Source organism: Hesperophylax consimilis, unplaced genomic scaffold (genome assembly GCF_061612785.1).
Source record: "Hesperophylax consimilis isolate HC1 unplaced genomic scaffold, BYU_Hcon_1.0 scaffold_63, whole genome shotgun sequence".
NCBI classification, from domain to species: Eukaryota; Metazoa; Arthropoda; class Insecta; order Trichoptera; family Limnephilidae; genus Hesperophylax; species Hesperophylax consimilis.
The window spans coordinates 77,426-92,078 of record NW_028301293.1 but is presented as its reverse complement, the minus strand read 5'-3'; the positions used below and the strand labels follow the sequence as shown (position 1 = coordinate 92,078).

At 37.0% G+C, this 14,653-nt stretch overlaps 1 protein-coding gene across 6 annotated transcripts in view; it reads left to right on the top strand.

Moving 5' to 3' along the window:
• The window catches only part of LOC149408796 (mutS protein homolog 4-like), a 127,044-nt gene that overhangs the window by 43,348 nt on the left and 69,043 nt on the right, over positions 1-14,653 (top strand). For all 6 annotated transcript variants that reach the window (XM_089650430.1, XM_089650438.1, XM_089650437.1 and 3 more), the window contains exon 8: positions 10,424-10,650. In XM_089650430.1, coding sequence (XP_089506556.1) covers positions 10,424-10,650 — 227 coding nt within the window. The remainder of the gene's footprint in view (positions 1-10,423; positions 10,651-14,653) is intronic.

Genomic DNA, 14,653 nt, shown 5'->3' with positions numbered 1-14,653 from the left:
AAGAATTGAAAACCGTGGAAGAATAGAAAAGGGTAAGTCGGCATTCCGAACCTTTTCCAATCCTATTGTTCCGCGTTGCGACGGTGCTATATCCGTCCCCAACATGGGTATCTTCAAGACCCATGTTCACTCCTTACTCTCCTTAAAAAAACCCTCCTCACAGCATCTTCAAATATGACATAGGCCCTGAGGGAAATTATTTTCCTCAAGGCCTCCTGTGTGGAGTTAATTTAAAAAAAAGCGCTTGTCCACGTAAAGGCCTTCCAGAATTATCGAACGAGACGTGGTTGATTTGAACACAAAATTCGTACACAAAATGTCTTGTCGTGTTAAATGGGCTTTACGACAACAAGCGATGTAGGTACATACCTATTTATCAACCATGACCTATCTTGGTGTTTCTTTGCATCTAATATGTTTTGTGTTTAAGTCAAAAAGTTATATCTGTTCGTATATTTGTATGCGGTGTATGTACCGAAACCAACTAAGTGGTTAGAATTACCAGATGGAGAATCAAATTCGTCGTGCGCTCAAGTCTTGGTACGTAGGGTATAGGTAGAGATGGCAAAATTTAGCATTAATTTTCAGATTTTTTAGCATTAGGGTCAATCCGCACCAAATCATCCAGAAAATTTTGGATTTGTCACCCACCATCTCAGATTTTGATGAAACTTTAAATTTTTAATCCTTCCATATAGATAAGAAAATATACCAAATTTTACCTTCCTACCTCAACTCGTTTTTTTTTTATGGGCAGTTGAAGTTTGGGCAAAATAAGCGTTTTTACATATTCCGAGCACTCCGGAAGAGCTTGTACCTTCAATGAAAAAAAATTGTATCTTTGTCATTTATAGTGCAAATGCAATGAAAATTTTCAATATTATCAAGAAAACTATGCTGATTGCAGAAAAAAATAAATAAACCCTTTACATTTATCTTTGGGACGGAAAAGGTACTTTACAAAAAAGCAATATCTCGGGAAGGTACAGTGTTAATGAAGTATTTTTTTTTTTTATTCATATCTACAAATAGTATAGAATCACATACAAAAATAAAATTCATGGCATTTTACTTGCTTCAATAAATAAAATCCATTTTAAACTTTTTGTAATTTTTTTTTTATTCTTATCTACAATAAACATAGTGCAACCTAAAAAAATAAAACTCCTGGTATTTTGTGTGCTTCACAGTGTAGAAACGTTTTTAAAATGAGAAATCTTAATCATACAGAATTGTTCCAAGTTTTTTAAAATCTAGATACTGTATTTGCAAATAAAAAAAGTCAAACTTATTCGGTCCTTTACAACATGCTGGTAAGCTTGCAATGTAAGCTTAAGGCACCAACAAAATAATGTACCTTGTTCCTTACCCTGAATGCATACACCATAGCAATATTTTATAACAAGATCAACTTTTTAACTCTTTTCAATACAAAGTTAACTCTTTAAAAAACAAATACAATAAAAATAAAACAGGCAATGTAGGATTAGGTTAAATGAAAGTACATTACAATAATATTGTTTACAAATAAATGTTCAAGTTCATTTTTTACTTTTATTCTTGATCTGACCCATAAGATGGTTGAACTTTTGATCAGCATGATGAACGTCTTTTTCAAGAAAGTAGTAAGCTCTTCCTGAACCTTTTGCTGTGGGAGGGTCAACGATATTCAAAATATTTTGTAGTGGAACAAAACAAATATCTTCTTTTTGATGTGGCCAGTAAAAGGATGGAGCTGGGCCAAAAGGATGCATAAACTTGATTGATACATCACACTCGTCTTCATCTTTGGAAACCACAAGTCCAAAAAACCAATGGTTGTCATATACGCAAGCTACATAAGAGTTTGTACAAATTTGTACCATACGTAGTTGCTCAGAGCGATTTCGTTCCCCACTGAAGTTAAAAATCAAAGCATAATCTGAATCTGAACTTATCCTTTTTGTGCCAACTTCATTTTCAGACAGAGGAACAAAGCAGTGGAAACCTCGAGTGCCTGGTATTGTTTTAGCTTGTGAAAAACGCTGCTGTAATTGTTGCCTGCAAGTGAATAAGCTTTCTTTTCTCAGCAAGTAAAAATATATATTTTCTACTCTCGACTGACAAAACTTAAAAGTTTTGTCTACAGTTGTGATAGTGTTGCCAGGGCCAAGTTGCAAACTTTCTCTAGTTAGAAGACGTTTTACTGTTCCACCTATTCCATCACAGGGAGATTTCCCATGACTCGTAGCAAAAAACGACCAACATGCTTTCAAGTTGAAGTCTTTTTGATGGTGACACAGATTTAAAAAGTTTTTGCAGTTTTTATATTGCGCTGCGCAACCATCAGTAAAATAATGAACACTTTGAATTTGGGGAAATTTTTGATTTAAAAATTGAGCAACAATTTTTTGAGTTTCGTAAACGAAACTTACATCATGTTCCAAGTCATCTGAAATTACACACAAGCTTGACACTGTGAGATCTTTGCCAGGCTCTTCACAAGTGTAAATTACCACTGGGTGGAGTGAACAACTGTCTTACGTCCAGTGGTAACCCTGGACTTCATTCTGGATAACATAGGAGAAGTTTTCACTGAAGTCTAATAACACAACAGCTTCATTTATCTGAAGCTATGCTTTTAGGGACTCTTTGAGATATTTTGATTGAGACTTTGTTATAAAAGAATGAGGAAGAAGTTTTACAAGACTCTTCACAAGATGTTCTACATATTCATGAAAGGGAACTGTAACTGAAACCTGCTGTGTTCTATCAGTAGTTACCCATGCACTGTATGTAATTTCATCTTCTTGGTCCCATTCTTCAAATTTTTCTAACAAATGTTTCTTAAGATTTTCACTAGATGTTGAACACTTATCGCAATGTCGAAGCATACAGTCTCTATTGTTCTTTGAGCACACTAAGTAGTCCATTAAATCATTGTACGTTTCTTCACTGTCACAAGCATTAAGAAGCAACACTACATTTTGATGAATTGCACAAACGCAGACAGAATGAGAGCCTGGAGAACCTACTGGCACACACCATTTGGGACGCAACCAACAAAATTTCGAAATCCCAATTTTTGAAGCAGGGTATTCAAACTTGAAGGTAGCATAAAGTTCATTCAGGTTACAAAGCAATAGTCTTTTTTGTTCATAAACATTTTTGGTTATGCTAACTTTATCTTTTTTCCCTGGCATAACATGAGAAAATTCATCGTTTTGGTAGAAATTTTTAACCAAAGTAACTGTTCCTTGGTCTAATGGTTTTCCTTTTTTTGGATCAGGTAAAGCAATGATACCATTTTCATTTAGTAGCTCTCGTGCTTTACGAACTGAGTATTCACCAACACTGAATTCTTCAGCAACCTTTTTTCTACTCCACGAAGTTGGAGCGAGAGTTAGAAGCTGAATTCTCTCACGGCGTGTAACTTGTGTTTCCAATTTTTTTTTAACCAACTCAACAAGCCTGTCCATGTCATTAGCTTTCTCTTGAATACATCTTGGTATTTTTGCATCACATTTTACTGGGGAAAATTCTTTTTCTAAAACTTTACTTACTTTTTTCTTTAAGGTTGAACAAGCAGAATCTAACTTCCGTTTAGCGTAACTAGACTTACTGTGGGATGGTATTGCATGTAGTTTAAATGGAGATTCTCCAATGTCAGTTAAAGAAGTGTTGATTTCTTGTAAAAAAAATTCTTTGTTTAAAACATTTTCAACTTCACTTATGTCTTCTTGAAAAGTGTTAAGCTCTTCAATTTCATTGTTAAGGTTTTGGCTCTTACTAATTTTTGCTCTGCATGCATTACAAATTTTTTGTCCAGGGATTGCTTTATTAGTTACTTTTAGAATGGTATTAATGTTCTCTGAAAATTCCAAGGATACTGTTCTTAAAGTTTTTGTAATTTTCCTTTTGTGGCTTTGGAACGGGTCAGAACAAATTTTTGAAATGTTTCATATTTATTTAAGTTAAATATTCTGTGGTGCTCACAAATGTTGAAAACCAAGTCTGTAGATACAAAAGTTCTTTGTTGAATAAGCTTTTTTTCAAATTCACTTAACAAATCCACACTCGTTAATTTCTCTGACTTAGGACGGGTTGTTTCGGAGAATTTGAACAATTCATCAAATTTCAAAGTTAATTTTCAGGTTCTGTGAAAGATTTTTTCAAGTTCTGTTTTTATTTCAGTTCTGTCAAGCAACTACCCTATGCTGATATAATAACAGAACTTGAATAGGACTTTCACAGAACCCGGAAATCAACATTGAAATTTGATGAATTGTTCAAATCCTCCGAAACAACCCGTCCTTAGTATAACTTTTTTTGTGACATTCAGTACCATTATGTTGTCCCACACTACATTTAACTAAACTTGTTTCGATTAGAGACATTTTAACAACGTACACCATAACATGAAACAACTACTGTATTTATATAGATGATCACTGCTTTGAAGCTGACTCAGAACTAAGCATGTCAGAGGAAACAAAGCATGTAGTATCCTGCAAACTTAGTGATGAGGCAGATAGTAATTTTCATGTTCTGTCTTGTTCTTGTTGCAGATACATCATTTCCATGTAGTGACTTGTCTCTAGGACTGTTTCTTTGATATTAGTCCATTCATTCAACCTATATTACTAGCTATATACCTAAACTATAACTTGCCCAATTACAAACTAAAAATAGATATAAAAAAAATCACAAAAAGTTTGAAAAAAGTTTAAAATGGATTTTATTTATTTTTGTATCTAGATTTAAAAAAACCTAGAACAATTCTGTATGATAAAGATTTCTTATTTTAAAAACGTTTCTACACTGTGAAGCACACAAAATACCAGAAGTTTTATTTTTTTTAGGTTGTACTATGTTTATTGTAGATAAGAATAAAAAAAAATTACAAAAAGTTTGAAAAAAGTTTAAAAATGGATTTTATTTATTGAAGCAAGTAAAATGCCATGAATTTTATTTTTGTATGTGATTCTATGCTATTTGTAGATATGAATAAAAAAAAAATTACTTCATTAACACTGTACCTTCCCGAGATATTGCTTTTTTGTAAAGTACCTTTTCCGTCCCAAAAATTACTTAAAAAATTACTTTTGGTAATTTTTTAAAGTCAAGTAGATAAATGTAAAGGTATAAGACTTTTGGTGGCTTAAAACACAGTTTATTGTTTAGGTTACACAGATTACAATAGCAAAATAGTCACAGTTTACAATTTACACGAATACACTTTGAAAATAACATTTATCGACTAGGCAAGGATTTATATAGGGTCCTTGCGGGATAGTAATTGGGAACAACAAAATAGAATCGAGTCGCGGCACAACTGTTCGGGACTAGCCTAGGTTTGCTTGGGGCGGATTACTGTCTCTCAAGGGCTGTGCGCAGCACAGGTAGCCAAGAAGAGGAGCGCGCCTTTAGCGAGTCTAGTAGTCTTCAAGTCGGTTGCTTAGCAATGGTAGTAGATAGCTGTCCTCAGAGGGCCGTGCGGGGCACGGGTAGCCAGCTGAGGGAGGGTACTAGCCAAGGCGAGCAGACAGGAGAACTGTACTGTGCTTGGCAATGGTAGTAGATAGCTGTCCTCAGAGGGCCGTGCGGAGCACGGGTAGCCAGCTGAGGGAGGGTACTAGCCAAAGCGAGCAGACAGAAGAACTGTACTGTGTAAGGGTGAGTTGCTGCTTTTTAAGGGCTTCATTCTGTGTCAGCAGCGTAGGGGATGGTCGGCCGCGTGGGGGGGGGATGCGTAGAGAGCGTTCTGCGCATCTCGTCGCCTGCGTGCAGCAAGACGGACAATGCCATATGGGGAGAGAGAGATGGTGTATTGGCAGTAATATTCCGCGCGCTACAAAGGGTTTTTTTTTTTTTCTGCAATCAGCATAGTTTTCTTGATAATATTGAAAATTTTCATTGCATTTGCACTATAAATGACAAAGATACAATTTTTTTTCATTGAAGGTACAAGCTCTTCCGGAGTGCTCGGAATATGTAAAAACGCTTATTTTGCCCAAACTTCAACTGCCCATAAAAAAAAACGAGTTGAGGTAGGAAGGTAAAATTTGGTATATTTTCTTATCTATATGGAAGGATTAAAAATTTAAAGTTTCATCAAAATCTGAGATGGTGGGTGACATGGCCTGGATGATTTGGTGCGGATTGACCCATTAATAATTGGAAATTTAGCGTTTTATAGCATTTTGAGGCATAATTTAGCGTTTTGTAGCAAAATAGAAAAAAATGTATTTCCTGAATGTTTTTAGCCACAGACATAGGAATTAATAGACGAGAAGATAATGGCGAGGGGTAAAATCAACTGTTGAAGAACGAAGGGGGTGAAGCTGACTGTGATTCGTCAATAAATCAATCTGACAGTAAATAGGCATCTCGCATTATAATATCACCATTTACTTCTTAAAAGTAAAATCTGCTTTTGAATGAATATACATTTTTACATGGGAGCGCAAATTACTCGCCACGTTATGAACAAATTTGCGAAGTCCAAATTCGGCAAAAAAATTCGGTTCTATTTTCAGAGTCGAATATTTCGTTTAAGTATTTAGTTAAGACACTTTTATAAATGTTCATAATTTACTTCCCAGCAACCAACCAGCTTTGTGTTTCGCGTCCAGACGTTTCTCGATGTGATAGTAACAACTGATTCATATTATACGATGTGAATATGCTTAAAATAAAGTAAAATAATGCTTATATATGGAATGTAATACGACAATTGGGTTTATTCTCTTTTTCACATCTATTTTTACAAGTTTTCATAGTACAAGTCAACATTTTGCCGTGTTATTTCGTAAAATGAACCGATGATGCCTCGACCATGATTTCCTGACCTCGAAATTTCACTTGAGGCCATACGCGAGCACAGCCGGCTCCAATGGAACCGGTATGGGGAGTGGGGATAATACGCTTTTAATCACTTAGGGCAGGTCTACTAATATTCATATGTCTATGTTTTTAGCGCATATTTTAAGTATTTTTGGTAAAATATATGTTTAACCTTCATTTGCAAGTATTTCCATATGAAAGATTATAAATAATTAATTTTAATATTAAATTAATAAGGAAGGAAACTCTAAGTACGGGTCGAGAGGTCATCACAGTTTTGTTACCGTTTGTGACCACTTACCGATGTGAAACTGGTTTTTCGGCTTACGCTTACACAAAAAACAAATACAGAAACAGACTGGATGCAGCTCCAGATCTTCGTATTCAGCTGTCTGACATAAAGCCTGATTTCAATGCTATCTTAACAAAAAATGTAAAAAGATATCACTCTTCACATTAAATTAAGTTTTACACAAAACTTTTGAACTTTCTTTTCATGGTAAACATGAAAGTACAACTACAAGTTTATCTTTTTCTTATAAAAATAGGGTTCCGCCTAGAAAAGTATGATCGATAAGGGTTCCGGGGCGTAAAACATTTGGGAAACGCTGGTCTAAAGCACACTCGTTTTTTTTGTATTTTTTTTATTTCCAAAAACAATAAACGAGACATGTTAATAATAGTCAACCCTTTATAGGACAGAAAGATTGATAATAATGATTGAAAATAAAACTTTTTTTGAACAAATATCTTAGACGCGGTGTCCGGAAATAAACTGGTGAATCTACATCACAAAGTATATGCTATATAGAAAAATCTACATCACAAAAATCTACATCACAAAAAATCTACATCACAAAAAATCTACATCACAAAATCTACATCACAAAGTATATGCTAAAAAAACTTTTTTCGATCTGAGCACTTCTCGGCAAGTAAACATTTAGAGCCTGGTCTACGCTAATAGCGGGTTCAGACGATTCAACTTTAGTTGATCAACTTTGGTTGATCGTCAAAAATTGTACGGAAAAACTTGTTCAACTTTGTTGAAAGAAGGTTCACACGTGTCAATATGCTTTCAATTGTCAATTTGATCAACAAAAATTGCACCGTGTGAACCGGCAGTATTAGTGTACGAACATAAAGTAAGCGGGTTTCGGCTTTCTAATTATTAAATGTTAAAATTTTTGTTTTGTCTGTATTGACATAATTATATTAGTAATTTCAGCACACAGCTCCCAATCTCAATAACGCTTCTTTATCCCTGTGTTGGTTCACTATTCCACGGGTTTTAGACTCGTATTCCTCACCGCAGTTTCGCATCTTTCAGTTTGTAAAGTTTTTTTATTAAATTTGCCTATTTTAATTTATTTTTTTAACCGGGAGAAATTTTACCCGGGTCAGACATTTTGGCATATATGCCGGTTTGTTTTAGTTGAGGCTGCTATAAACGCTTTTGTTAAGTGCAAACCGGATTATCTGCCAATAAGTCATATCTGGGTAATAATAAAAATGTACTATTGTGAGATAATCCAGTTTTACTTACATGATGGACGCATTTCCCCCTTGAAAATTTTGAAGCAACTGGCGTATTGCGGAATAGGTCTGTCTTCTGCTAAAAAAAATGGCGATTCCCGCGTAAATGCATACCGGCCCAACTCCATCTGACAGATTTTTATTCAACTATACGACATGCCGGTTTGACATAAAAATAGAAGGGAAAAAAATAATTTTTATGACACCAATAACTCAAAAGCTCTATTTTTGCACAAATGCCGGTTTGATTTAACAGCGACGATATCATCTCATAGCTTCCATGACAAACAGAATATTGAAGAAAAGTGAAGAAAAAGAAAGAAACTAATTTAACCTAAACTAACCTATTATTTAAATATTGAAGACAATATTAGTGATTTTTAAACGAAAATCTGAAACAGAAAAATCAGAAAAGGAAACGGTCACATCTGGGACTCGAACCCAGGACCCTTGTCTTTCCGGGACAATGCTCTACCAACTGCGCTAATGGGACCCTATCCTCCTCGGTCACTTTTAACTGTATCATACTTCGAATAAGAACTACCAACATTGTCTTCATTTTTTCACCGCACATTTTTATTGGCAACTATCTTTATGTATGATCGCAAGACATAAAGATATGTAGTTGCCAATAAAAATGTGCGGTGAAAAAATGAAGACAATGTTGGTAGTTCTTATTCGAAGTATGATACAGTTAAAAGTGACCGAGGAGGATAGGGTCCCATTAGCGCAGTTGGTAGAGCATTGTCCCGGAAAGACAAGGGTCCTGGGTTCGATTCCCAGATGTGACCGTTTCCTTTTCTGATTTTTCTGTTTCAGATTTTCGTTTAAAAATCACTAATATTGTCTTCAATATTTAAATATTACAATTTGAGGTTTTACTCAATAAAAGTTATTCCGAAAAATAATAACCTATTATTTTTCTTTTAATTTTTTCTTTGTGATCTGGTTAACCATCTAATCTTAATTCCCTTATTCTATTTGGGTCTGTGACACATCGCTTCGGCAAGGCGCCTCCAGATGTTCCTGTCCTGAGTTGCTTCAGCGGCCTCCGTCCATCACCAGGGGCGGATCTTAGTCTTAAAAGACAGTCAGTAAATATATCGAAGGGGCCCTTTGGGAGGGGGGTGGGGGGGCGCACAGGCAAGAGCCCAGTCGTCATTTCAGTAAATGCCGACTGTCAAACCCGTTCCTGTCCATTGCTTGCCCGGTCTTTCCCCGCACAGCCTCTGGAGTTGCTTTCCCCAAGCAATCTCAGCCCTAGCTTAACACTGATCTATTATTCATGAATAACAAATATTCAGTCCTTCATCAATAGCTTAGCACTGATCTCTTCATCAATATAAATTAATGAAATATGTGTTTTGACTCTTTTATTATAATTAACCAAAATAATTCAATTACCACAATCAATATCAATCATCGTTTACTAATAAACCCTTAAACTTTCCTAAGAACCAACACGATGTTAACCTTTTCCCAATGTTTTGTTTGAATTTGTCCACCATGTAACACTTCAATTTTTAATTCAAAATTTCAATTTACGCAGAAATAATCGTATGTTTACGAATTTACATTGAATATCTGTATTTATATTTTCCATGATAGAGTTCATTTTCTATTTTAGTTTCTTTCGTGATTCTTGTTGAGCTATCGAGGTTATATATTATATTATTATAATGAGGTTATTTCCTTCTTGGCTTTATTTATATACATACTCGTGTGGATCAAGTGTTTATAAGTCAAATTATTCACTGCTCCTACCTTACGCATCTATAATCTGTAAAAATATAATGCGGTGCATAAGGTCGGATGTAAGGGGGTTATAGTTTTATTCTTACATATTATCGAGCGTTTGGTATTATTTATTTGTAATTTTAATTTTAATTAATGTAATGCGTATCATTCCTGCAATGAGTTTATTAACTCCTGGGAGTACAATGCTTTATATAATATACTATATTCTGTATTGTATACTTTTAATAAATAAAAAAAAAAATAAATAAAAAAAAATTGTCTGTCGTGTACAATATGACTAATAAATAAAATCTGTATTTTTCAGACGTGGAGACAGCTATACGACTAGAACTGGTTGAGTCGTTATCTAGATCTACAGACCGCGGAGGAAGCTTGCTATCCATCCTCAACCACACCTACACCGCCGGTGGTCTCCGCTCCCTGAGGGCCAACATCCTGCAGCCTCCGTGTGACGAGTCCAGCATCACCACCCGCCTGAGCTGCGTGAGGGAACTGATCGAGGATACGGAGGGACTAATGCCGACGCTGCAGGTACAGTGATATTGCTCAAACATTAAGCAGAGTTCTGAAGCAGCAAAATATCTCAGACAGTGAGTTCTGGCACTATAAAATTTGAGTATTGGGTGCTGTGTAGTCAATACACATCTCAAAATTAGCGATTTTATATCGGAACAATATGAATATTCATAGTTAATCGCTTATGTTTATTACATTTTATATCAAAAGTGATAAAAATTGTAATTTAATTGCTGAAAACCTGAAAAAACCAGTGGCAGATGCTAAACAAACGTGCGAGAAGTCCATATCGGACTGGTGCTGGATGTGTGCTGGACTCACACACACAGCTATGCGGTCGTAGGTATCGATGGTCTAAATACAACTGCGGACGTGTGGATTTCTCATGTTCCCGCAAAGCGAGACTTCAATGGCGTGTCATTTCCTCATACACTCTTCGCGTAGCAGTGTCACATGGTTGATTGTATTGGTGTATTTGTTCCCGATTTTTAACAAAACACTCAAGATTTTTAGTTGAATTTGAAAACTATGTAAAATATTATTTTTTAATTGAGTGCAAAAATTTATTTATTTTATTTTATTGAATATACAAACACATTACAATAATTTACAAATGTAGATATTTCGAGGCTGATTGCGAAAAATTTAGAAATTTTTAACGAAAACTGCCCAACTCAATTGAGAAATTATTTCTCGTGTTTGAGTTGGGGAGTGTTGGGAGTCATTGTGGTTTATAGGTTGTAAAATTTCACTAGTTGATGTATTTTCTTCAAGAAAAAGGATGCAGGTAGATAAGTAAAACAAGTAGGTACATAAAAGTATTTAAGTACTGTACTATCATAATCAAAGGTGCAGTTGTTCAACAATTATTAAAAAACGTTTCAATTATTTGTGAATCATGCGAGGCCTGAGAGTAGTCTGATTGGAAAGAATTTTCTTCTCTTCCTGAATCCAATGGCGGCGGCAGTCCACTGGGACATTGGTCTTCACAGGACATGTCCCACAACGCCCTCCTTGTCTCAATCTCGGTTCAGCGAAGAAAAATCTGTGATGCTTTATTATTATTTAAAATTATCAACGGTTATTTGGACAGCCCCGAACTAGTGAATTTGATAAATTATCAAGTTCCCAATAAGTACAACACTAGACTTCATGCTCCATTCAATATAGTTGCTTCTCGCACTAATTTTATGATCAACTCTTGTCTTCAGAGATTGCATCGTGTGGGGAATGAAACATGCTCTGTTGATATATTTTTTAATAAAAACATCGCCTCCTTTAAAAAGCGTATATGTATGCAGATATTAAGCAAAAATCCTGTTGATTGTTAATAATAATAAACTTAATACTCTGTAACTACTTTCATAATACCTACTTCTTTTTGTATGTAATTGTTGTGTACCTTTTATTTTTGTCATAATAATAAAAAAACTTACGTACATTTATAATAGCAAAAAAAAAAAATATATATTTATATATATATTTTAAATTACAAGAATATTACTTACTTTTATAAATCGCTAGAAAATGTTTTGCACCACTGCCAACAGGTATGTTTCGAGTTTGTTTGTAATTATGTTTTGTGTAATATTGTGACAATTATAATTGCTGAATGTACTGTAGCCTGAGCCCAAATAAGTATTTGCTGGTTGAACTCCTCTATACAATATACAATTTACTTATCGTATACTAATACTTACCTGTGTTGTGCCAACTTGTCTTTCATGTTCAGCTTATTATCATAAATACTATGTTATACTTCTTATGATGCTATATACTTGTTATAATGCTCCTGTATAATTTACCTTGCATGTAAAAGCCGTCAAGGCGTGAACAAACAAATAAAAAATAAAAAAAAATAAAAAAAATAAATTTTTCCGTATCGAAAGACATCGCGACGATCACAAATCACGCTGTAGTTCCACAATCCGTGCGGCCGCCGCGGCTAGTGCGTGCACACTGGTTATTTAACTACAATGCAATAAATCTCAGTGGCCGCAGCGGCCAGCGACTGAACACGGGCCGCAAATGCGTCACTTCGATCTCGCTGGCCGCTGCGGCTTGGTGTGGCCGCTGGCCGCTGCTCTATAGGTCCCTACCCCCCCCAAAGAGATCTTATGCTGGTGCAGCCTCCAGTGTGCCCCCCTCAAAAACTATCACAGTCGACGGAATGGAAAGACCGGTCCCTCCAAGGCAGCCAACAGTACTGTTCTACCACACAACACCAGAGGGTAAAACATCCGAGGAACTTCAAAAGAATTTGACTACCATCCTTGACCCACGCAAGGATGGTTTCCAAGTAGTACGCACCCGTAAGATCAAAGGAGCCGGGGTAGCGGTTCAAACCACTTCTCCAGAAGGGATAGTCAACATTAAAAAGGTCGAGGAGAAACTTGCGGAGAAGGGTATAAAAATTGTTGCTCCTCAGGGCCGCCTTCCCAAAATAGTAATCTACGATGTCCCGAGAGGTGAACCGTCTGCTGACCCGGCTCTTTTTAAAGAAATCTTTATTAATAACATAGACGGCAAAGCCACCGTTTCACAGGATGACCACGTGCGCACAATGCGCAGAGTCTCATTATTTGGAAAAAAGGATACAGGCACCATGAATATGGTGGTAACTTGCCATCCCGAGGTACGGAAGGCCCTTATTGACAGTGGATACTGCTTCTTGGGGTGGAATGCTTGTCGTGTCCGGGACTACCTAGGAGCCACGCGTTGCTACAAATGCCACTTATATGGGCACATTAGTAAATCCTGTTCCCAGGAATCTATCACTTGCCGTCACTGTGCCCAACCTGGACACGACTTTGAGAACTGCCCCAAGAAAACAGCACCCGGTACCTGTGCAACATGTACCAAATTCAAAAAGCCGGCAAATCATCCCACTGGTGACAGATCCTGCCCAGCCCTACGGGCTGCAGTGGAGACTCAAGTAAAAATGACGGACTATGGCCTGTAATCCCCTTCTTCAAATAGGTCAGATCAACCTGCAGAGGTCCAGAGCCGCCACATTGGAGTCACTGCAGACAATGTCTGACCTAAAAATCGACATTTTGCTTATTCAGGAGCAATACACCTGGTTTGGTAAGACACCGATAAATCCACCAGGTCTGGTGCTCGAAGTAGGCACCTCTCCAGGGGCGGGTATCCTGGTTAACTCTTCTGTGATCAGCCCCCTCCTTCTGGTGGGACTGTCGAACGAGTACCAGACCTGCGTATCTATTAGATTTGGCGAAACTGAGATCTTCTTGATCTCAGTATACTTTAAGTATGGGAACCCGGTTGAACCGCATATCTTGAGCCTGACGCGCGCTCTTCACGCGCTTAAAGGTCGTAACATAGTTATAGGAGGAGACTTTAACGCTCGCTCCCCGATATGGTTCGATCATGCTGTAAGCTATAGGACGGAACGATCAGACGCCGTAGAAGATCTAATTGCGGCGCAAGGTCTTATTGTATTAAATGAGCCTAACTCACTATACACTTTTTCGAATACCCTCGGGGAGAGCAACATAGATCTAACTCTTTGCTCTGGATCTGTTGCGGCCAAGATATCGCATTGGAAGGTACATGAATGCGCAATAGCCTCCGATCATAGGCTCATTACCTTTACTGTGGGTGTCAAAAAGACCGGAACTCCGAGATCCTCCTGGAATTTCAAAACCACAATGGCGAATTGGGATAAATTTGGGGAGGCGCTACGCGACACTTTAAGGGGATTCTATGACGTAGCAGCAAGAGATCCGGAAAATTTGGGGAACTTTTTCAATGCAGCCGTAGTGTCAGCTGCCGAGTCCTCTTTGGGAAGAGCAAACCCAAGGAGGTCTACAAGGAATCCTTGGTGGTCGCCTGAGCTGACTCAGCTGAAGGGAGCCTACAAGAAGGCCTACAGGGCCTTGGGCGCTACCAAACGAGGCAGCTTTACGGAGGAGGAGATCGCTGCTCGCATGGAGCGCCTCAGGGCTGCACGTAGAACCTTCAAGTTAGCAGTCCTCTCAGCAAAACTAGCTAATTG